General features: G+C 28.9%; 1 protein-coding gene across 5 annotated transcripts in view; it reads right to left on the bottom strand.

The window, feature by feature from the left end:
* The window catches only part of LOC123301881 (protein groucho), a 282227-nt gene that overhangs the window by 67034 nt on the left and 189428 nt on the right, over positions 1–25765 (bottom strand). Inside the window, exon 1 of one of the 5 annotated variants that reach the window (XM_044884828.1) lies at positions 12986–13020. The exons of the other annotated variants lie outside the window; for them this stretch is intronic. Within the exon in view, the coding sequence (XP_044740763.1) occupies positions 12986–12997 (12 nt within the window). The 5' untranslated portion in view covers positions 12998–13020. Of the gene's footprint in view, positions 1–12985; positions 13021–25765 lie in introns of those variants that run through there. 5 annotated transcript variants of the gene reach the window in all.

Below are 25765 nucleotides of genomic sequence, written 5' to 3'. Positions count from 1 at the left end.
AGATTTAGTTTCCTAGATGATCGGATTGAAAATGGATCGTTTTTTTTACTAGACTCTTTTGAGTTTTCTTCACAGCCAGTAAACAAATCAAAAGGATATCAAGCGATAAGGAACATAGGGTATAAATTAAATAAGACAGACCTGGCTCTTGTAGTGTATGGGTGGACAAATGGGTACAATAATAGTTTGGAAGGATGGTAAATAGACAGGGAATCTATATTTATCCATATCCATGATAGTAGGTAGGTATTGTAAGTACTATAATATGAATTATAATACATCAACATAGATAGATAAAACCACGAAGCTGATCAAAACTACATAACTAGAACCAACAAGTAACCAACTAACCATATAAATATTAACAAATAACACTATCAATGCTAGCAAGCTAGGTCTGTTTTACTTCAAGCTAGGTCTGTTTTACTTTACAGGTCTTATTGATAGATTTACGCTGTTAAATTTTGTGTTTTTAACGAATAAATCCTATATTGAAGTGTTTTTAAAGTGTTGTTGTGAAGTTTCTTAAGATTAATTTGGAAAACTAATATTTCTTAGTTGAAAGCATGACCAATATTTTCCTATAAAGAAAATTATAACAAGCGTATACTCATTTTTCCATAAAATACATTTAAAGTGATGAAACTTTTTAGGCATCAATATTTCAAAATCTATGGTATATATCAAAAAATTTTACTCTTAATTTTATTTAATTTTCCCAAGTTCTTACTGAATTCACCCTCAAAATTTGAAAAGTCCAAAATTTTTGTCACTTATGAAATATTATAGATTACTAGTCGACCTAAAATACTTTTTCCGTGTTCGAGAAAATCCTTAAATAGATCGAATAAAAATAAATTTTGAAATACAACTTTTTGGAATCCTCGTAACGATATGAACTTACATGATACATACTGTATCAATCATTTTGTATATTGTTATGATTATTATGATTGTTGTTGTGTAATATAATAAATTAATAAATTTTCAGTAATTAATAACGTAAATATAACAATAATATTATTGAAGCATAAATGTTACAAAATAAATAAATAAATAGATGAACATTTGTAATAATAATAATAATAATAATAACACAACAACAATCTGTTTTATTTATAATATCTACCTACTAAAATTAAAACTATATACAGGATGTTTTTATAATCATCATTGACTTCACCATATCAGTATACATTATATTGTTTGCTTACTTCATTTAACATAAACTTAATAGAGACAACCAAGAGATGTACATACTAGACTAGAGTATGAAAATAGACTTAATGAAAGATATATTTGATATGTATATAGTTCAACTAAAAAACACCCGATATACAATACGAATAAGGTAAAGATGGGTATGTAGGTATGAAGCAATCTATCTACCGACCTATGTATATACAAAATATTATATTATAATAGGTACTAGCTGACCAGGTCACAAGTTGTTGTGGTTCAGTTATAATACAAAAATGACCCAAAATTAGTGGGTTTCAAAAAAAAAAAATCGAATAAGATCGGATCAAAATTGCCTGTGTTATTTAAAAAAAACGAATTTTTGAACTTGATGACGTCATCAAAATTCAAAATATTTAATTTTGCTCTATTACATCGAAATTTTATCCAATTTTAATAAACCAAGTATGCAATTCTACTAAATTTGGGTCATACTTTTCAAATTTATGATCTAAATTAACCTAGCACTAATAGGTTTCAAGAATGTGGAGGTCTGGTTTCGGAATTAAGCACATAAGTGATAACTAGCGAAAAACTGACATCACAGCTGAAAAGAATGACCCAAAATTAGTGGGTTTCAAAAAAAAATCCAATAAGATCGGATCAAAATTGCATGTGTAATTAAAAAAATCGAATTTTTGAACTTGATGACGTCATCAAAATTCAAAATATTTAATTTTGCTCTATTACATCGAAATCTTATCCAATTTTGATAAACCAAGTATGTAATTCTACTAAATTTAGGCCATATTTTTCAAATTTATGATCCAAATTAACCTAGCTCTATTAGGTTTCAAGAATGTGGAGGTCTGGTCCCGGAATTAAGCACATAAGTGATAACTAGCGAAAAACTGACATCACAGCTGAAAAGAATGGCCCAAAATTAGTGGGTTTCCAAAAAATTTTCCAGTAAGATATTGGAGTAGTCGAGCGGTCTAAGGCGTTAGACTTTGATCGTTTGTTTACTTAGACTTAGGTTGCGAGTTCGAATACAGGCAGACAGACACACGCATAGCGGTCAAACACGAATTTTTTGGTTCGAGGGTTAAAAATAAAGTGGGTTATCCAAGAAGAGCGAATTTCAAGTAGCAAAATTTGAGCAAGATGGTTTTCAATGATCATCCAGGAATAGTTAAACCTGGGAACACACAATGTTACGGGAATAATGAAAAATTCATGTTACATTATGAACTAAAATATAGATTAGTAAGAGATTATAGAAATACATTCAAATAAAGAAACCTTCATATATCTCCATGCATTCATTTAAAATGAATAGGTATGTATATTAATAATTTTATCAATTTATTAATAATTTCTAGGAATATATTAAAATTTTCTATGAATTTTCCTAAACTATATTATACAGGAACGACAAATAATAGAATGAATTTTATTATAAAATATTAAATTCTAATATATAAAGGCATGAAATATATATATAAAATGAATAGAGAATTATTTGATAAAACTATAAAACAACTATTTTCATAATAAACAAGCATATTAATTAACCAAAAAATATATTATTTTATGTTAGTACCTGGTAAAGAGAGCAGATAGTATATAGAAAGGTGGAGAGGTAGGATAATAATTCTATGTATTTTATATTAGGTATGATATACTTGATTAATTATTACTTGAATATCAAAATATAATGATTTATTGTTATATGAATATAATAAGTAATAACACTACTGGTCAAAAGTTTAGTAATTACTAGCTGTGAACTACCCGCTTTGCTGGGCAACATCCCCACTTGCACCCCTCCCTCCACATTTCCTTGCGTGGGATAACAGTTTTGTAATGTACACGTCATGCTCTTTTATTTGATACCCCACTTAGGTATATTTGTAAATATTCGATAATTCCTTCCCACTTTCTCGCTACACCTTTCTACCCTCCGAAGGTTAAAAGTAGATAAAAACAATAAATCTTTGAAGCTGGTTGTATATCGTGTCAATATTTGAGCTGAATCGTTGCACAACTTTTTTAGTTTTTGAAGCATATCCCTTTCAACCCCTATTTCAACCCCTTACCCTACTATAATATGGATGTATTATACATAGAAACCTTCCTCTTGAATCACTCTATCTATTAAAAAAAACGCATCAAAATCCGTTCCGTAGTTTCAAAGATAGCGTACATAGGGACATAGGGACATAGGGACAGAAAAAGCGACTTTGTTTTATAATATGTAGTGATGAACCATTTTATGGCTAATAGTTCGTCAGATTGGATCTAATTCTCTGGGTTGCTTTAATAATCAATTTAGACCCTAAAAGATAAGAGATAAACACTTTAAATTAGGAAATTGATTCTCATAGAAAAACTAACATTCGTTAGCTTTCGGAGTAAATACGACTTAAAAATATGTCATTATAGAATTTAATCGAAAGAAAATACGCTTAAATTTTATCGATAATTGTAGGTCAAAGTCATGACCACAAGTGAAAGTCCTCGATTTCATTTGACAACTTTAGCTGAAGCATTTTGTGTGGCTTTTGTTTTCTTTCGACTAAATGCAAGAATGACATATTTTTAAGTCGAATTTCGAACGGGAATCGAGTCCAATACCTCGTGCTTACTAGGCCTACAATTACATTTACTAGGCCAATCATCATATACAAATAGTAAATTAAATACAGACAAAATCGCTTATAACGACATTGAACCTATCAACAATTTTGGTCGTTATAGACGACAATCATTCAAAGCGATATGCATAATTTTATATTCAAGTAGAAGTAATTTTTGACTGACATTTGCTATCTCTCCCTATTTCCCTAGCTTGGTTCTTACCAAACAAATATCTATTTACATTATTGAGTGCCCAGCTTTGCCATCACTACCACCATATATTAATTACAAATATCCAACAAATATACAAATATAATTAATCATCATACAAACAATAATACAATACAGAACAAGATATGTATAAACAATATTGTGTATTGTTTAACTCTAAAAACAACAACAATTATTTTTAATAAACATATTGGTTGACTTAACCTATTAACGTATTATATGAGGTGGTTTTTATGTGATACACACGTACGTACACACACTATAGGTGGTGTTATACACACGTATATAGTGACTATAGGGAGTGTAGTAACTTTAAACTTGTATATGTTACGGTTAGCTAACATACACCTGTTGTGTAATGAATTCGTCTAAACATATCATAAAGTGTAGTTGTATATATGGCACAGTCAATTAGTCTAATAAGCCGTTCAGTTAACAGCGTAGCCATCTGAAAATGTATCTATAGATGGTAGATATGATTTAAAAAGTTGGTAGTTTTCTAAAAGTTCTGCGTAAAAGATTGTAGGTCTAACCGTGGTAACCATTTTTCGTTTTAAATCGCTCCGCCCCTTTCCATAACTTAGAATAAAGGCTTGTTGACTAAATTTAAGAGAGGGTTGCTCGTTTATTTGAATAAATAAATGACTTATAAGTAGGCATATTTAACATTGTTTTTTTTTTGTTAAAATGGTAGATGGATGATAAGTTTTCATAGATTTCCTCAAAACATTAAACTAAAGTTTAAAACTTAATAAATATATTAAGTTGAAAACATAAAAAAAGCCCGTTGTGTCCGACTAATTAAGAATGTATAAGCACGGTAGTGAGTATCACAAAATATATAAAAAATATATATTTTCAATTTTGATAGTGGATTATAGCATATGACGAAATGTAAGAATAAACTTTTTCAAAATCGAAAATTTTATTTAATTATTAAGCTTTCGATATTTCGAAAACCAAGCCAATATCGTAAACCAATACCTTCATGAAGTTATAATAAAATTCATCATCATAGTATAAAAATAAGATACAGATAATTTCAACCCTAAATTTAAAATTGCATTGGTACTCGTACTACCTTACGCCAATTGACGGTAACATCTACACTGGTAGTGTTTAGTGTGTGTAGTGTTGTGTGTGGTTTGATGATTGTAATGGTTGTTGGCTTAATCATATGTAACACATAATGTTATAGCATTACATTATACATTATACATTACATTATATATGTAACTATATGTATGTACTACACCTATAATAGTGTGTACGTATACCAAGAGACTTGTATAACAATTATATATGTTTGTACTAGAAGTTTATTGTAACGTGGGATATTATGAAGTAAGTGGCATTTCCGCCAAACTATCTCCTACCGCTCTGGACTTCTGGTTTTACCTAATATAATAAAGCAGGCGTTTTTTTTATTAATGTCAAAAATATTGGGTTGAGAATTTCTTTTAAATTTTGTATTTTTCAATAAAACATTCATCAATTCATCACAATTTTGTCAAAAATCATAATATTTGAACTGTAGGTATTGTGGAATTAGATGGTAGACTATATATGCAATGATAATAACATATCTCGCATGTACAATATACAATACCAAACTTAACGAATATTCATATTTAATTACACAATGTGTATGTATTAAGGTTGATCGGACATTAAGACAATGTAAATGATAAAAATCTGAGTTCACCGTTTTCATTTCATATAAAAATCACTGCTCTCGAAAATATTATCATTCAGATATTCATCACTCTTGACATCGAATTTACAGGGTGCCAAAAATTGAGAAATTCGATAGGAATATTAGTCGTTTACAAATATATAGATCATTTTGAACAGATCAAAAGTGAATAGCTGGATGTTAATATTTTTTCGAAAGCAGATAGTTTTATAAAAAAATAACTCTTTTCGTGAACCTTATAATAAATAAAAAATAACTTTTAACAAAAAGAAAATCGACTTCAAAAGAAAAACTTTTCCAAAACAAATTAAAATGCACTAAAAAGTAAAAAAATAACGATAATATAATGTAGTTAAAATTATTGTTATTTTTGGAGTCGGTTTCAGCCAAGCTAATGTAGAAAACTGTTATGTCCGAGTTGTTTCCTTGGCTGACACCGACTCTAAAAATAACAATTATTTTAACTATATTATATTATCGTTACTTTTTACTTTTTAGTGCATTTTAATTTGTTTTGGAAAAGTTTTTCTTTTGAAGTCGGTTTTCTTTTTGTTAAAAGTTTTTTTTATTTTGTGATTTTTAGTGAACCTGAAATGCTCTAACTAATTTATCACTAAAAAAAGAATCATCTCTTGTCGTGCATACTTAATGCAAATTTTAGACTTTTATGATTTTCTCATGGATACCGTTATCAAAACTCGACCAAAACGAAATGGGATCACACGGAAAGCACTAGATTTCAAATAGATAAAGAATTATCAAAATCGGTTCACCCAGTCGAAAGTTCTGAGGTAACAAACATTAAATATATGTGTCCAATTTAAGTAAGACAGTCTGTATATAGTTAACAGTTTCACAATAATGTTTTGTTAAGTCTCCACAAACAAAATAAACACAGTTAACACGACAGTGTTAACAGTAGCAGTAGCTTTACTATATACTATATACTAGATAGGTATAAAGCTTTAACTCACTGTTAACTCTCTATGTATAATGTTAACATTATTGTATTGTCACGCTTATTAATGTTACATATTATATATGTATTATATGTATTGTATCTATATCTATCCATCTCACTTTAGTGTACGCATTAACTGAATATTACATTGATAAGGTATGTTAAAACCCTAATTAACACAATATATATACCTCATATATGTCAACCAACTAACTCATAGCAGTCATTCATATTGGTATAGTATTAATACACAGGTATTGGGGGAATTAATTTATTTAAAATATAGAGTGGATTTTAATTTGTTGTTAATTATCAATATAGAAAAATGGAAGGATTACTTGGAAAAACAAAATTTCAATCAAAAGTGATTTTTATAAAATATTTATATACTTTTCCTCCACAGTTTTATTGTGATTTTTTATTAAACTACAAGATCTCAGTATATACAGAGTATTTTAACAATAGTATATACAGATTATTCGAAAAAGTTTACGTGATTAATTGTTTTTAGTTCCAGTCACATGATAAAGGATTATTAACTGTTTAGATAAAATTGATAAAATAAATGGTGGAAGCGCAATTAAGTGTATATAACATATCAACCTCCTATATAAAAATACATTTCTCAACTCTTCCACCATTATTTGATGTTATTCAAAATTCGAATTGAAAAAGTACTTGACGTTATTCAAAATAAGAAATGGCATAAAATACATTGATGAAAGCGCTAATAATTTTATATGCAATGTAAACTTCTTATACAGGATGGGTTATTTTAATCTATACATCTAAATATCTAGTTTTGTAGCTAATAAATAAAAAAATAACTTAAACAAAAGTTACAGAGTTTGATGGGCATCATGTTCTGACATCATATTGGACCTATGAGTTTCTATGAGTTTCTTTAATAGCTAATTTAGATCCGAAACGGTAAGAGATAGAATAACACTATAAATTAGAAAGTTGATTCGCATAAAATAACTACCAAATTTTGTTAAAAATCTTTTTTCGAATGTCATTATTGCATTTAATCGAAAGTAAATACGCCCAAAGTCATGGAAACAGACGAATGGCCTCTATTCTCCTTGAAAACTTTTGGCTAAAGAATTTTTCCATGTTTTCTTTCGATTAGAAAAGAACGACTCTTCTAGCAAGTAATTATTACTTTCAAGTTTTAAAAATATTTTTGAATATTTCGACATTTATTATAAGAAACGTAACGAGAAATGTTCTCAACAAGAAATTTTATGGCAAAAAGATTTACACTTGGTAGTTCAGAGGTAAATCTTTTGAGTTTTATTTAAGATATTACCAAGATGAAATCACTTGTCGACAGACTTCTTCTGTATTTTTTTTTCAGAATAATGTTAGCTGTGAGATGCCGAAAATGTTTTTGCTCGTTTAAGTCGTGCAATAATGAGCTGCAAATTTCGCATGTAAAACTCACTGTCTTCCCAAAGAATTGAAGAAGCAGAGTAGAAGAGTTGAAAGGAATGTTTTTTGAATAAAATAAAAAAAATGGCACCATGCCGTTTAGTGTTTTTGTCAAAATTGGGAACTTAGACATTACTTATCTCGTGTTTTTAGGTAATTTTATAAGCTAAGACAAAATTGTTTGTATCAAGTTCATTAAAACACCTTTTATATGATACCATACAGCATGGGTAAAGTGGTAACATTCGAACAACATTGTGATGGGTACCAATGATACATGCATTGTACATCACTACATATTATAAAACAAAGTCGCTTTTTCTGTCCCTATGTCCCTATGTACGCTTAAATCTTTGAAACTACGCAAGGGATTTTGATGCGGTTTTTTTTAATAGATAGAGTGATTCAAGAGGAAGGTTTTTATGTATAATATATCCATATTATAGTAGAGTAAAGGGTTGAAATAGGGGTTAGAAGGGATATGCTTCAAAAAATAAAAAAGTTGTGCATCGATTAAGCTCAAATATTGACACGATATACAACCAGCTTCAAAGATCTATTGTTTTTATCTACTTTGGAGGGTAGAAAGGTGTAGCGAGAAAGTGGGAAGGAATTATCGAATATTTACAAATATACCTAAGTGGGGTATCAAATAAAAGAGCATGACGTGTACATTACAAAACTGTTATCCAACGCAAAGAAATGTGGAGGGAGGAGTGCAAGTGGGGATGTTTCCCAGCAAAGCGGGTAGTTCACAGCTAGTGTATACATATACAACACAAATTAATATATAATTTTATGTTTTATGAATGTGATTACTACGATAATGATATTTATATATTATATACTGTTTATATTATATATATATATATATATATATATATATATATGGATGGTATAGTCATAATATCAACATTATTTATATTTGTTTGGTGATGTGGGTGTACGTACGAGTATGTTAGGTAGGTGGGTGGGTGTTTATATGAAATTCTACGTATCAAGTACTAAAGATTAATATCTAGCTATTTGTTTTTTTACTTTTTATGTATATATAGGTACAGCGTGTTTGTAAATATTGAAGGTGAAAACATGGAATTAACAAGACAATAATACATGTGAATTTCGTATAAGTTGAAGTCATATTAAGAACGTTCCCAAAAAAAATTACTGATGTAAAATGTAAATATGCCAAAGACTTTTGGCATATTTAGATCAAAATATTATTCCATGATACCAAAAATTTGTCGTAAGTTTAGAAATTTTTAAATTTGAATTTGAAATTATAAAAATCTAGCTTAATTGACGATTACTCGAATATTTTCTAAAGTATTGCCCTGAAAATCGAAATAAAACTATATATTTTATAATATATAGAAAACTAAACAACTATATCATCAAAATAATTTGATTGTGTTAAGAATATTCTTTCTAGAAAACAATATCTGACGTTTCAATAAAATTATCCAGAAAAATAAAAATTTTAATCAATGATTAATTATACCTAATCAAAATGAAAATTGATAAGATAAATCATGCAGATTAATAAAATAACCTGCTATAGTAGACATATATTAGAATGTAAATAGTTAATCTAATTGATATTTTAAAATTGATAATTATATATTAATTATAAGTTCAATTTATTAAATGATATGCCTATGATTATTATTTATTTATAAATATAGATATTTATTTAATAATTTTCAATGAATAATTAATATTTATTTATTATTAACGTAGTCAAACCTGTTTAGAGGTCTTAATTTAATACCTGCTATGAATATATGAAATCTATTTTGTTGTATTAAAAACTTTTTAATTAACGCTGTACATTTCTTAATTTATTTTTTTTGTATGCCCTGTCAGCACCTGCGTGATAAGCATTTTGCTCACGGCTGATTTAACCTATCTACAGTTTTTTTTTTTAAATATATTTTCTTCAAGTCCTTCAGAAATTTCCTGATTTTGAAGATCATTGTCAATTTTTTAGTTTTTCGGGTACGGAGCCTCAATGAATTTATGTAGAGGTTATGATTTACAAAGTTAAAGAATCGGTTTTAAATTTTTTCTTTTATATAAATTGAAAAATTAAAAGAAAATTATAACTTTTATGTTTAACAGTAAAATTTGACAGAACCTGATAAGGACTTCTGAAAAATCTGTGGTTACAACGACTATATTCCAACTGGCTTTGCCCGTAACTATGAATAACAGTTCGATTCTTTTTTTTGAAACATTTTCCGAGTTAATCTGCGTACCATTAATAATAGTAAATGTTTATAAAGCATTAGCAAAATTGTAGAAAATAAATTTCACTTTTATTTCTCAATTAATCAAGATCTGTTTAATTTTTTTAATTAATCGAAGCTTTGATTCAAAAAATTAAGAGAAAAAAATAAAAAATCTTATAAAATTTGTCAATTCCATAACTTTATAGAAACCCCAGTTACAAATAAATTACAATTTGGAAAAGTTTAAAATAATTTGAATAATTTTACAAAGTATTTACAAAAATATTAAATTTAAATTTGTATTAAATAACACACACAAAAAATAACAAAACAATTATAAAACAAAGATAAAAACTATAATAATCGTATTATCCACAATTTCCTATTTCTCTCTTATAACGATAAATATAACGATAATGCTTAAGTAAAATGTTTATTATTGTTAAAAGATAGAAGATAACAATCTAATGAATTCATATAGAATTTTATATATAGCTTTCCTTTTTTTGTGGTTTTACAAAAATAAAAAACAAATCTTTTATGTCCTCATTCCGATGTCCATCTGAAAAAGATCTTTTTTTTTTTTAAATAAAAGCCACTAATTCTAGGTATTTTGCACGCAGGTAAAATAATTTTAAGCAAGTTTTTAAAATTATTAATAATATTTTTGGAATTCAATATTTTAAGTTATTTTGTTTGATATTTAAAAAAAAAACATGTGTTTTGTAGTCTCTGATTAATTTTATTACAAGTAATAAAGTTAATTGTTTAGATAGGGAGGAATTGTTTTAGGGATTTACCACATATCACAAGCTACTGGCGTATAAAAGCTTGGAAGGTGTCTTTTTATTCGATGAAGCCGTTTTATATTTATTACTAATCGTAAATCTTCAGATAGCGAATATATTTTTAATAGCGTGTCATTAAATTTTCAACAAGTTTCTACCATAAAGTATAAAATAAACATATTTGTCATTGTTTTGAAATGAACAAATTAGGTATTATTATTATTATTTATTCATATAAATAAATTCAGCTGTTTACTATCTTTATCTAAATATATCTTTTATCCTTATCTTGTTTTTCATATTTCAAAAAGATGGTTCTATGTTGAAAAATAAACAAACAATTGATGTGGTAAATGGTTTAAAAAAAATATTTATTTGGCATGGATCTGTGACAGCCGGCACTTTTTTTAAGAAAGTTCCTCAGAAAGTAAATATATGATCAAACTTGAAACTTCTGTTTTGAATTTTGTTTATAAATTCTGTTAGAACTTTGGGAAAATTGTAAAATTTTTCGATATATATCACATAGTTTTTGAAGTATCGATCCCTAAAGATTTAGAGAAAATCACTTGTAGAAGAAATAACACACAAATCCATGTAATTTCATCACTTTAAATGTATTTTAATCGAAAAACAAGTTCCTCTTGCTATAATTTTCTTTATCGGAAAATATTTGTCATGCTTTTTTGACTAATGAACCTTAGTTTTCCAAATTAACTTTAAGTTTAAACAGCAAAAATAAATTACCACCGTAAGGAATATTTAAAAAATTTACCTGCTTATAAAAGTCATAACTGAGATTAAAAGATTTTTCTAAGAAAAAGAGATGTTTTTTATCCTTCCCGAGGAACTTCCTTAAACTTAGATTAACGTTCATAGATATGTATTCGGGTATTATACGTTAAATCTATCTCATTACTCCATATATGTATCTATATACCGGTGTATTTGTTAACAAGATAATTAGTATAAACATCGTTTTAAGATGAATCCTAGATATAAAGAGTGATTTTAAGCTCATGAAAGAATAAATCTTTATTCTTAAAACAAAATATCTCGATATACACAGAGTATTCGAACAATTAACACAAAAATAAAGGTCTATATTTAATACTATTAAAATTAATGGTAGAAGCGCAGATAAGTCTATATACGATATATACTTGTTATATAAAAAGACATTTCCAGGCACTTCCACCAAAAAATTAATATTTTTCTATATTCAAGATATCTTTTAAAAAATTCAATTTTATCTCGAACTACATAAAAACTTACAGAGTCTATTTTTTAAATACCATGTAAATACTAAGTTGTAAATCAGTTTATGAAAAAACGACAGCATTTTTTCTATTTCTAAGCATTTTTATTGAAAAAAACTCATTGATCGATTTTGTTCAAAAAACAAGTTTTTTTGTAGTTATCGTGTAAGCTGATAGGTGAGCACACGTGGTAATCGACGATTTATACGTAATTGAAAATGAATATTTTGGCGCGATTAATCTAAAATACGTATAACCTTCTAGAATCTAGATGAAAATACACAAAGTGAACGATATACGGGAGCGAAATTAAAGCACGGAGATTTAAAAGTCCATCTGCCTTTTTTATCGCGTGGCAGATTATATTTCTAAACAACGACAAATTAAAAATTGTTCTGGCGCCTAATTTGAATTGGTCTAAAAAATGTATCAAGAAAGATAAGTAGAAAAATAGGAAGTTTGAGAAAACGGAATACATGTGCGGTCTTGGATTATAAACTATCCTTCCGCATTCATCGCATCGCGTGTTTTAAGATCACTTTATGTGTATATAAATCCAAACTTACTTGAATCATCATGATAGCGTTTTAATCCACAGTGTAAAAATCACAAATCCACAAAAATTAACATTTCCAAAAAAAAAAAAAAAAAAAACTTTTTTAAACAAAATTTCTCATAAAATGACTAGACTCACATGTTTTTTTTAAAAAAACTTAACTACATCACAAACAAAAACACACAGGTTTTTTTTTACAAAAAGGCACACACGCTGACGACGGCAAGCATCACCAACGACGACAACGAGAAAGAAGCGTCACAAAACAACAGAAAACAACACACACATATATATAGACGCATACACAAGGCAAAAGCCAGGCAATCCAAAAAGGAAGAGACTAAAACCACCAGAGAGCTCCTCGCTCCGTACACAACTGAACTAAAAAGCAATCAAGTCACTCTCAAACAGAACTGAGAGTGAATGTGTTGTATGTGTTTTTTGGTATAGTCACTATATAGAGAACCAAACACCCTTGATATAACCATGAACCATGGTTTAAACATACCATGCCATACCATGTGTGTGTATATATGTAGGTATAGATGGATAAAGAAGTAAGGGGGGTTCGTATAATAATAATATACTACTCTTATAGTTTTAGGGGGTAGGGGTTAAGGCAGATTGAATGAAATAACTCTGACTAACTGTATATATATTATTATTGTTATATATAATACCCTCTTTTAATATAACATGTTTGATGATGGGCGATTTGGAAATGTGGTCGATTCAATTTGGGCTAACAAGAAAATTTTTGTCCAATTCAGGGCAAAAAAGTCTGGAAAAATAGTCTAAAGTGACTGTTCCATTAAGAGAAAAGAACTTAAACCATGGTAGCCGTAAAAGGATTAATCTATCCTCAGCTTTTATTAGTTTAAATTCTCAAATATCTCCAAATGGCTCATGAAAAAGCGTGGTTTAAGAATAGCAAAAGCTCTTTGACTTCAATAGAATTGAAAACGGGGAGGTTGTCAAAAAATATCTGATACAAGTAAGTCAATCTTCTGCTGGATTACGAAAGCAAGGAGGCGAGTAATCAATTAAGAAACTTTGCCCTATTTAAATTTGCCCTAACAAGCAATTGTTACTCAATTTCCTCTTTTTTTTTTGGAAAAAAACTCAGACTAAAGTAGTTTAGTCTTTAAGGAAAATAAACTTAAGCCCATGGTAGCTTTAATCGTTTATGGCATCATAGCTACAAAACATATGAACCGATTTATATTTTTGTTAGATTATTTGAAGTAAATCTACTCAGAAGTTTGAAGATCAACGTCTCTTTTCTATTTATTTCGAGTACGGAACCGTAAATTCGAATTAGAAACAAAGCTAGCACTCTCGATCAAATTACCTTCCAAACAAAATAAAATAGGTTCATCCTTTTAGGAGCTACGATGCCACAGGCAGACACACTGATACACAGGTACGATAAATCTGTAACACCTTCCTTTTTAGTCGGGGATGAATAAAAGGATTGATCCACCTTCAGTTATTATCAATTTACTAAGTTCTTAAATAAATGGCTCATGACTACTCAATGGCCCTTTCGCATTCAAATATATCCTTATCAAACTGATTGACTCACTTTCTATAGAATTCTCAGAACTGTGACAAAAAAAGGCTTTTTTTTCTGGATTTCATTTATATTCATATTCAGTGATATTTAATATTTTTGCTCAGGAACATTACAAAATGTTTAGACTTTTACAGGCTTGTCATGATTTTATAATTTTCGATCCATCTGTGCTATAAACATATATTTATTTTTTTTCTCTTGTTAGATTTTATATTGACGGTTTTACTATCAGATGGTGTTACAAATAAAAATGACATTCCTATTTTTATGTATTGTCACGAGTTTTAAGGGTATATCCGTTTGTTTGTAGTTCGAGTTGCTGCTCTCTCTGCTTAGTACTTTGTGTGTATGCTAGCTCTAGCTAGCTACATGCTACACTCAACTACTTCATAATCTTCCTCATCACCTTCCTCTCACTCTTCACCCAGTACGTCATTGATTCCCACCCCTATATAACCTCCTGATGCTTTTGAACAGAAATAATAGAACATCCCTCTCTTTACAAAAGTCCTCTCAATATGTATAATATGTTATATATGTGTGTATTAATAATCAACCCCCCGATTAGAATCATTATAGGATCTGTTAGAGTTAGCTTACACCAAGAGCTAGACCTGGGTGGATCATTTATGTAGGTAGCTAATCAAAAAAACTTAAACAAAAGTTGTAGAGTTTGATTGGCGAAATCATGTTCTAAGAACAGATTGGACTAGTTCTTCGGGTTGTTTTCAATAGTCAATTTGAATTCAAAAGAGTAAGAGATAACGATAGATTTCGTCCTCGGGCGAAATCGAAGGAAATGCGACTTAAAAATATATCATTATTACATTTAATCGAAAGAAAACACGTTAGCGACAGGAAATGCTATAGCCAAAAGTTGTCAAGAACAATAGAGGACCAATTCGACCTTGATCTTCAAATATTGAAGATTTATCTGGACTTAAAAGCTATATTTACACAAACGAATGACTGATATTGCCCTTAATAACTTTCTAGAAAATTTTTCTAAAGTGCATTACCATCCATTACCGACCATTTGATGAAGACCTGCTCTGCTGTTACAACTTGGACCACCATTCTATGATCAAAATTGGACATGTTTGGCTCTTGGATTAGAATTCAGTACCGTTCTTTTTATTAACAAATAAATTTTAGTCTCTTGTATTGTTAATATTTTTAGTACAATAAAAATATGTAATAATATTTCAAAGTATAAAATTATTAGTGTAATTATAAAATGGGTTGGGGGGTCATTTCATTCACAACACAAATATAATTTTGATTGGGATCATCAAAAACACACACATGTTTGATTTTTATTGTGGCAGAATATGTCGAATGTTTGAAAATTTGGTACAATTATATTGTTTTGTTTGGGAGTGAAAAGTGACAAATTAAAGGAAAGTTTTTTTTGTAGATACAATGTCTTAGTATTGTATACCGTTCCAAATTTCCAAAAATGAAAATTGCCCAAGTAAGATACATTTTCTTAAAATTTTATCAAATAAATTAACTAAAAAAATAAGTTCAGATATTTAATGTAACTTTGAATACAAGTTTTTCATTGAATTACTTAAATCAAAAATTATCCAACCGATAATTAAATCAACAAGAGAAATTGGGATACAACGAAAAAAAGTATTTAATACCAAGTAACTAATTCGTAAAACTTAGCATTGTATATGTAGCAAATAAATTAATAATAGGAAAAATGTTAGGATAAATGAGGAGAGCGCAGGGTAAGTATGAATAGAAATGCAAGCAACCCCTAATTGAACAACAATAATCACATCAATTTACTTATACACATATACATTCACGGAACATATTATTTAAACGGGATATCTATGTGGTGTTATTGAAACTTGTTCTAGAGGGAGAGAAAAAGAGATTCCATTCTCTTCAATCCCCACATCTACCCTATTTTTAGTATACAATAATAAGTAACAACATGACACAGAATAAACAGCATGTGTAAGTATTATTAAGGTCTATGGGTCATTTAAAAATATCAACAAAAGATGACGAAAACCAAAAAGAATTAATAATGATCTCGAAGGAAATTGACTGTAAGAGTATTTTATTAACTTTAGTCTGTACAGTAAGCAAGTTTGAGAGAAAAACTGCAATGGACGAATTTGGTGATTTTATAAGGTCACACAACTTTTAGAATTTACGTTACGTAAAAATTGCTTTTAAGACGATTGAAGCTTCTTTTCTGATTGAAATTAGGTAGAGTCTCTTATATTTATTATCAAAAATTAATTAATCTTATATATATTATAATTCTAGCAAGTTTTTTTTCGGTCCTACTCTTATCTTCCTTATTTCTCTATCAAATTCCATGATACAGCCCTTAGTTCTAAGCTTATTATATCTAGGTTTGACGAAAAATATACGCACGGTCTAAAAATGTACCGTTTTGGAAAAAGCAACACGCTAGCCAAATGATTTGAACGAAAAAATATCATAAAACATTATTAGGCAAACATATTAGTCTTTACAGATGCTTTCCTAGTACTATAGACAAATAATTACTATTTTTAATACATGTTCTCCTAATACTAATTTGAGAACTTTTGATTTTTTAACCACTTTTATATAAAATTTGTTGCTTATTGTTTTTAGCCACAGGTACAGACAATTCCATATGGATCGAGGTAGTAATATATAATAGTCCATTTTCAAAAGGGATGAATGATGTAGTTTGTACACCCCTTGATAGTAATGGTATCGTAAGTGTGGTGTACAACCCTTGTATTTGAAATAAAAATTTAAATAAATGAGCGTATAAATAAATATATAGTACACAGATAACACGTGTCACTTTTTATAAGCATGTGTACACACAATATATACAAATACAGAAAATATATGTATGCATGTGTATAATTTAATGTCAGTCAAAGATCAATAAATATTACAAAATATTATTTATTAATTCATTTTCAATTCGGGGTATTCGATTCATAAAAAAATTATATATTAAACGATTAAAATTTTTTTTTGTTTTGTTCATGAATGGAAGTTTTACAAAATTGATTTTATAATAATAGGAGTTAAGTGGAAGATTTGTATATTTATAATTGGAGAGTAATGGTTTTCTTTGGTAACATATGGCAGTTTGTTTATTTTGTTCAATGAGTGATTATTATTTACAGATGATATTTACAATTTATCTATATACATATTTCAATAAAAGCATAATCAATTTCGCTTCTAATCAATCAAATTTCATTCGATTTTCCATAAACCAAGAGTGTGTTTTTATTAAATTTGAATCATAGTCTTCAATATTTTAGTTTAGGCACAAAACACAAGCGAATTGTGCTCGACTTTCTTAGTCAAAGTCCAATTTTTGAACGTACGCACCGCGCTGAAGTTTCCTCCAACCCTGAATCTAGTTTAAAGCACCTAGCCAAATAGACCCTTGTACTCTATCCCCGCTACGCTTTTCAGTGGCTATTATAACCAACTGATGTACTGAAACCCAGGATTTGCCTAGCGCTGAGTTTCCTAATTTCTTCTGGTTCGACTATGACCGGACCAAACCATTTCCTTCGCTGCTGTATGAGCGCCGGGCAGTAACAGAGAAAGTGGATCGATGTTTCTTCTGAATTTTCTCCGCATCTGTCACACGCGGGAGATTGTCTTTTTCCAATCTGATGTTGGAACTTGTTCAGGTTATCATGCCCTGTGAGTAACTCTACGATGACTCTAATATCAGCTCTGTTTAGTTTCAAGATCTCTTCGGCTCTGTTACCGAGCGAGTTTCCTTCACCCAACAGGCTTTAGGCGATTCGCCCTCCCTCGTAGCTGGTCCATGCCTTTAATTGTTGGTTTTTCAGATTATCTCTTAATCTGTTAAGGCCTTCTTAAGGTAGGATGCTAATAATGATATTTGACTCCTAAGAAACATATTCTAAGAGGTTTTAGGAAAATGCGAGCGATTTCTTTCATTTTCTTTTATTCGTAACATATTTAACTCTACTAACCGTATTTTTGCAAGCAATTTTCAAATTTATGTCAAAATATAGGCCGTAATAAAATTTCAATTAATAAATTCAACTAATAAAGCGTGAACAGACAGACGTCTTATCATCAACATATAATACACATAATAGATAACTATATATATTGAAAGAAGCTGTCATATACATATTCTCTAAAACATGTATAAAAGACTAAACATAAGACTGTAAGAAAGACACACTAGGTAGGTATAAGATGGTACCTACAATCTACATCCATAAATGACTTATAAAACATGTGACTATATAACACACTACTAAAATAAAGTTTTAAATAACATTATATAATACTTTGATTAAATGAAACTTGATTGTGTATATCTTATAAATATAATTTAATATATGTATGGTATAGCAGTAGGAAGAACAGTGCATAGGGAAGGTAGGTAGGGGGAGAAGTAAAGAGATGAGATTTAAATTGTTTGGTTTGATGTTAGTATTTATTAATTATTGAAAATACCATACAAAATTATTTTATATACATGTTGGAGTAAAATATATTATGCAAAGAGTACCAAAGAAAATATCTTCTTTTTTTGGTATGAAAACTCATCATACTATGATAATCTTTTTTCTTTCTTTTTTTGAAGAATTTCTTCTACAATTTTTTTGAAAATCGCCTCTCTCTAAGAAACGCTAATTCTTGAACAGTTAAATTGTTACAAAAGTCTAAAGTTCTTTGTTTTCGAGTAATTATACTGAAGTAAAAACTAGTGTACACACTAGTATAAACTTCCTTCATATAAACTTCCAGAAGAGCTTTACCTTTTAAACTAAAATACTCAATGACTTTGTGATTATTGATACTATTCGATATCTACTCTTAAAGAACCAATATTTTTAAAATCAAAATCCCAGAAAGATTTTGCAGAATATTTAGCCTATTATAGTTTTTCTATCGAAAGGTGTTCATAATTGTTTTTAATTAAATTAGGTTTAAGCAAATTTTTCTATGAATAGTTTTTTTTTTCACTGATCTGTTAACCAATCGAAATTGATATAAGAAGAAAGAAAAGTTACTTATGTAAATAATGAATAGGCTTGCCTGAAAAAAAAAACCATTCTAAAACAAATTGATTAAAATTAATTTAAATGAAAATAGCCATAAACACTCGATCTTATAACGTCTCTGACTGTATATCTAATTTTGATAAAATAAATGGTGGAAGCGCAATTAAGTGTATATAACATATCAACCTTCTATATAAAAATACATTTCTCAACTCTCCCACCAATAATTATTCTTCTACATATGCATGGAAGAAATCTTTGATTGCATGCTTATAATTCAGTAAAATTTTCAAAAAAATATGGTTCATGTAGTTATCAGATGGATGAAAAGCAACCTTATACCGTCTTTTAGACTAATACAGTATCAATTTAATAATACTAACTTTATAATTTTCAATATTGTTCATTTTTGTTATAACCAAACTTTTCATAATCAATTCTCAATAAAAATCATAGAAATTTCCACTTTTTTTAAGGCCTTATTTTCTAAAAATGTTAAGAATAATAATTTTATTTGGTACACAATATAATTATAGCTATAATATGTATAATATGAACGTAAAAACATAAATGAGTAACACACCAAAATGAGTATAATATAAGCTCTCTGTATGTAGAGGAGAGCTGTATAAATATAAGGTAGACTAGGGTTAGGTATACAACAACAAAACACATTTAGTCATACACAATGAATAATATAAAGTGGTTTATTTCACATATAAATAGGTACTATAAACGTATAATATTTGTTTTACTCCCTACATAGTATTGTAGTATGTTCACCAACCAACATTTGATGAAGACCATATCTAGTATTATTGTTGTTGATAAAGATACATCAAATATATGAACATTAATACAATGTGTTTAAAAAGTATGGATCCGAAAATTTCTAACACTTTCATATATATGTTGTATCACCACTTGTTTCACTAACTTCTTATTAAGAATAATGTTTGATAATATAAAAAAAATTGAGACTTTATCCAAGGCTCTAATGACGGATAATCAAAGGGAAATCGAGTTTTTCGACTTTTGTGACAGTTTTTAATGTAAACAAAATCAATGATAATAAAATACGCGAAAAAAAAACCGAAATTTAAGAAAGACGAAAGAAACTATACTTAATTAAAAGAAAAAAGAGCATAGTTATTCCAAAGTTTTGAATTTCCACTTTCGTCGACAGTCTCCATGACTCAATATCTTTTTTTAAGGAAACCCTCAAAGAAAATTGTAAAAAGACAAATACAAGGCAGTAGATATCTTCCTCTAATTGGATGTTGGAATTGAGGGCTATAATATCATAGGGAAAAGGATAATTCGACACAATAACTGACTTTTTATAAAGCTGATTTATTTAATCCAGTGGGCTCTTAGCATTAATTGATGCAATTTTTTTAGCCGTTTAATTATTATTTAATATTCCTTATGAATTTTAAGGAACCAATATACAATCTGGGACGCATTCCAGTCCCTTCACCATAAAATCCACCAGCTTAGTGCATCAATTATAAAATTAAACCCTTTTTTGAGTCACTTTGTAAACGCTACCAAACCTCCCCCCAAAAAAAACCCGACTATAACCTCATACCATGACTAAACACCATTGTAACTGACTATATTATTACTACTGTAATACGCGTCATACGAACTTACACACACACACACACATTTCCATTCCCTCCTTTACTCCCCCAAACATGACAATGTAGACACAAACAAGAAAAAGACAATACGAACACACAACGTGCGATGACGAAAAATGGAGAAGGAACGACGGCGTGCTGGTACGGCGACGGTAAAAACAGAAATAAATATAGGAATTTACCGACGACGTGAGTTTGGTGAAAGTTGGAGTTAAAACATTGGGTATGAGATAATTTTGGTGGTTGAACTAAATATTAAACAAAGCTTATGATATGAGTAAATGATAAAGTAAAATGGGATAGAGCTATTATACAGAGTGTCAATCCCCCAAGAATTTAATCTGCTACAATAAGCATAAAGACTAAATTTTTTCACTTCAGATGAGAAATTCTTACTACACGGGCAGAAAAGTTGGTTTTTGCAAAATCTTTAGAAGTACACAAAATATGAACGTTTAAAATTCCTTACTAAACAAAGAGAAAAATATATGTTAGTGACGTCATTGTGCGATATCACCATAGAGATACATATAAAACTTTGTTTTGTTAAAGGGAGATGGGTAATAATCTTTGAATGAATATAGCTTCTTGGTTTTTTAATCAATTTTAATTTCACTTTCAAATTTTGTCATGGTATCAAGGTATAGATTTAAATATTTATGCGTAATAGAGCAAATTCGACAACTATTGTAGTATATTCGATATTTAACTAATTTCTGAAAATAATTACGCGATTTAACAACGTTTTTCATAGTTTATTTCAATCCAGAGCGTGGCGACGCCCCGTAAAATATTTGAAGTTGATGATATGAACCCCATGTACTGTGTTTTGTTCAACGCCTATGTTTTGTTGGTGATGATATAAATGTAGTCTGTTAGGGGATGACGTTCTAAGGGTAGGTATATTTTAAGGGGGATGAGTTTTATAGATACGAGTTGTTAGTAGTTAATTGTCATTTCCTTCATATCTTGTTTCATCATGTTTCGTTGTTATGTTTGTCTTAATATTATTTTCTACCACCCCTTTTCTCCTCTAACTACCCTTCGTACTTTCTACCCTATCTATACTTTCTATACATATAGATATATAAACTCTTTCATTCAATTTTCTCCAAGTGAAAACTCAACCAGCTTATTAATGTATCAAGATTGTGTTTTGTGTTTAAAGGTATTTGTATGTGTTTTGTTATGCCTACAAATTTCTTAGTCATTTTCTCGTTCGTGAAAAACTTTTTTTTTTTTATGTAAACCATTTATTTGCTACTTCTCTTTTTTGAATAAACTAAGAACAATATTAAGAAATAAAACATAACCATCCTTTTTTTATCACGCTTTTTCGGAGAAGGGTGTTGTATTTTGAAATTCCGTACCAAAAAAAGGAAAAATTTAATCTATATTTCATTTGAATTTCACGTAGTTTCTGCTCGAAATGTCTTCAACTAACATTTCTGAGAATTTCATAGGGCGTTGATAAGGAAAATGTGTTTTTCTCTTCTAATAAGTTTCTGAGACTTTATATTGAAACTTATATTGGTTACATATACAATGAATTGTGGCCTTAAATGTGTCCTTGTAGACGTTTTTACGAGTTCGAAACTCAAAATTTGAAGTGGTCATTATAGTCAAAATCAAGTGTATTAACGACGACCCGGTTATAACGACCAATCGATTATAGGGATCAATTATAAGCAAATACATTGGCTATAATGACCAACGCATCTAAAAACACAATGTTGTTAAGAAAAGACCGTTGTAATAATATTTTAAAACTTTATTTTGGATCTTTTTACTTCATTTAACGGTTATAGCGTCCAATTGGGATTGAAATTAATCAACAAAAACGGTCAACATGTGTTCATATGCAGAAACTTTCACTTTAATATAAAAATGTATATATCTCTTATAATGACTATCGGTTACAAAGAAGGAATTTGATGGTCTCTTCACTGTCGGTTTTGACCGGTATATTCAACATTCTACGGATATACGTAACAACGGGCGTAATGCCATAACTTAAGTAAAATGGATTCAGATGATTTAGATGGTCAAATAATAAGTATATAAAGAAAAAATCATTTCGAACCTTTAGAGTGAGCATCATTTGATACAATACCCACTTGTCCGACGATGAGGCTACTTTTATATTTTATATACAATTTCGGAGAAGAAAGAGGCGCAAAATATTAACAAATAATACCTTATTTTAGTCTCTAAATATAAACTTTAAATTATTTTCTTTTAATTGTTTTTAACTGTTGCTTTATAACTTTATAATTTGGTCTTTAAAAAAACAGAATCGTATTTATTAGGGGGATTATACGCACAATTAAATCGCTATTGAATACTTTCATAAATCAATTAATCTACTATTCATTGATTTTGAATTCTTTTAAATTTTTTCGATTCGTTTGATTTATTTGCAAGGATTAAACAAATATTTTTCAGCTACGCTACTGATTCCTATTTGATACCATAAAAAATACTAAAAGATTGTTTTTTTCTTCGTGTTTTAATTCCACAACACCTTCTACTCTTTCTTTTAGTGTCTGAACGGAGATTATGAATTATGAAAAATGTTATAAGCTAAAATTAGAACAGCTTAGGCGATTTAATACGTTTAAAAATATACATACACTTTTTAAATTAAGCTTAAAAATGTGATTTTAGCAATATGTATGTTATCCTAATACCAAAAGCATTCGATTCGATTAAATTGAAGCCCTATTATCGAACCAGGTCGTAAGGTGGGGGGGAGCTGATTTCTCCTCTGAGTCAGAGGCGCGAAAACGATGAACGGAGAAGCAAATAAATTTTTATTGCACCAAAGTTTTAAAAACCGTGAAAAATCATCATAAACTCGTTAAAAAAAATGGGCATATCACCACTGATATACCACACTCGAAAATTAAACTTTCGTAACATGATTAAACCATCTTTTTTTTTATACCAACCATCATTCCACATAATTTGCAGTAAAAACTTTGAATAAAATAATTAGACAAGATTAAAAAACATAAAAAAAAAACAGCAGTAACCTTCTTTCGTTAAAGCCTTCGAGGCAAATATCTCATCAACTGACACACACACGTGTTAAATAAAAAAATGAATACATATACTGCTGTGTGGTTATAAAACCCTTCTAACTCACCCTCAATGGTTTAAAAAAACACGGCATAAGGTGTATTATTTGTTTAAAAAGTTTATAGCCTAGGTTATCCTAGTTACACTCTTTTTTTATGTTGTTGTTGTAATATAAAATCATGATAAGCAAACCACATCGTATTCGTGTAATAAGACAGTTAAAGTAAAGGGGTATGAAACAATGTTTTAAAATAAACTCGCATTCTTAACCATCCTAAAACCACCCTCTTGGGAGCACTGACGAACGAAGTACACTCAATTAATATGGAAAGTTTATAAATAGTTGAAGGGGGAATTTTATTTCAAATCATTCTGTGACGGAACATCAATTCATTTAATATAAAAATTAAGAAATATTAATCTTTTACTTTTTACTATATGAATTAATTGCAATATTAGTTTAAAAAAGACATACTTCTGGTTTAGTAGTCAACCCAATATGTGCGTACATTACTTACATACATTACTTACAAGATATAACATAAATGTTCCTTATACTTGCTTTAAATTATCTCTATTATCTTCGTCTGATAAATTTTGACAAAAAAAAGAAATTGACCAATTATGTGACCTAGGTGAAAATGGTCGGTTTTTGGATTTATTACGAAAGTAAGAGTAATTCGTATTCATCCTCTTAGCCAAACTAGTACATTTAATAGATTCCTTCCATTTTACGAAGACTAAGTATATTTTTTTTTTATTAAATAATTTACTTTTTGGTATGATTTCATTGAACGACCTGCAGTCATACCGACATTCTGTTCTAGAGATTAAAAAATATTCAAGACTGTTTCAACATTTCAGAAACCTTCTGTTCTAAATAACACACGTTTTCATACCCCATATATATTTGTCTTTTATATACCTTGAAGGGATCTAACAAGTTAAGGCTGACTATGTTTTAGTTACTAACTCATATTACTTGTGCTATATGACTCATGTTTAGTAATTTCAACAGAGAAATTTAGTTTTACCAGTTAGTAAGTCAAGTGAATAGAGGAGTCAATGTATAAATGAATTTAAAACGGAACGACAAAATAAGTGGTGCCATAGTCATAGAAATGGTAGTGTTACAATCTGCCTTCCACCACCAACTACTTACAAACCTTCACCACCCCCAAACTGAACGTCACCTTAGTAAACCTCCCCCTCCCACATTCTTTAACCCATCATAGCTAAAACTAAAATGTATATATGGTATATAACCACCGTTTATGGTTTTATGTGTTTAGAAATATAAATATATGGATTACCTTTCTACATTACCTTTATTATTAGTACAGGTAAGGATTTAGAGAAATTTTACACCAAAAAGAAAGTTTTCTAAGTAGGCTCGTCATTTAGATCGAACCATTACAATTTTACAAGCTTTACACGTTAAAAAC

The sequence above is a fragment of the Chrysoperla carnea genome, chromosome 5, assembly GCF_905475395.1.
Source record: "Chrysoperla carnea chromosome 5, inChrCarn1.1, whole genome shotgun sequence".
NCBI classification, from domain to species: Eukaryota; Metazoa; Arthropoda; class Insecta; order Neuroptera; family Chrysopidae; genus Chrysoperla; species Chrysoperla carnea.
Note: the sequence above shows the minus strand (reverse complement) of the source record. Positions and strands in the feature narration are given on the sequence as shown.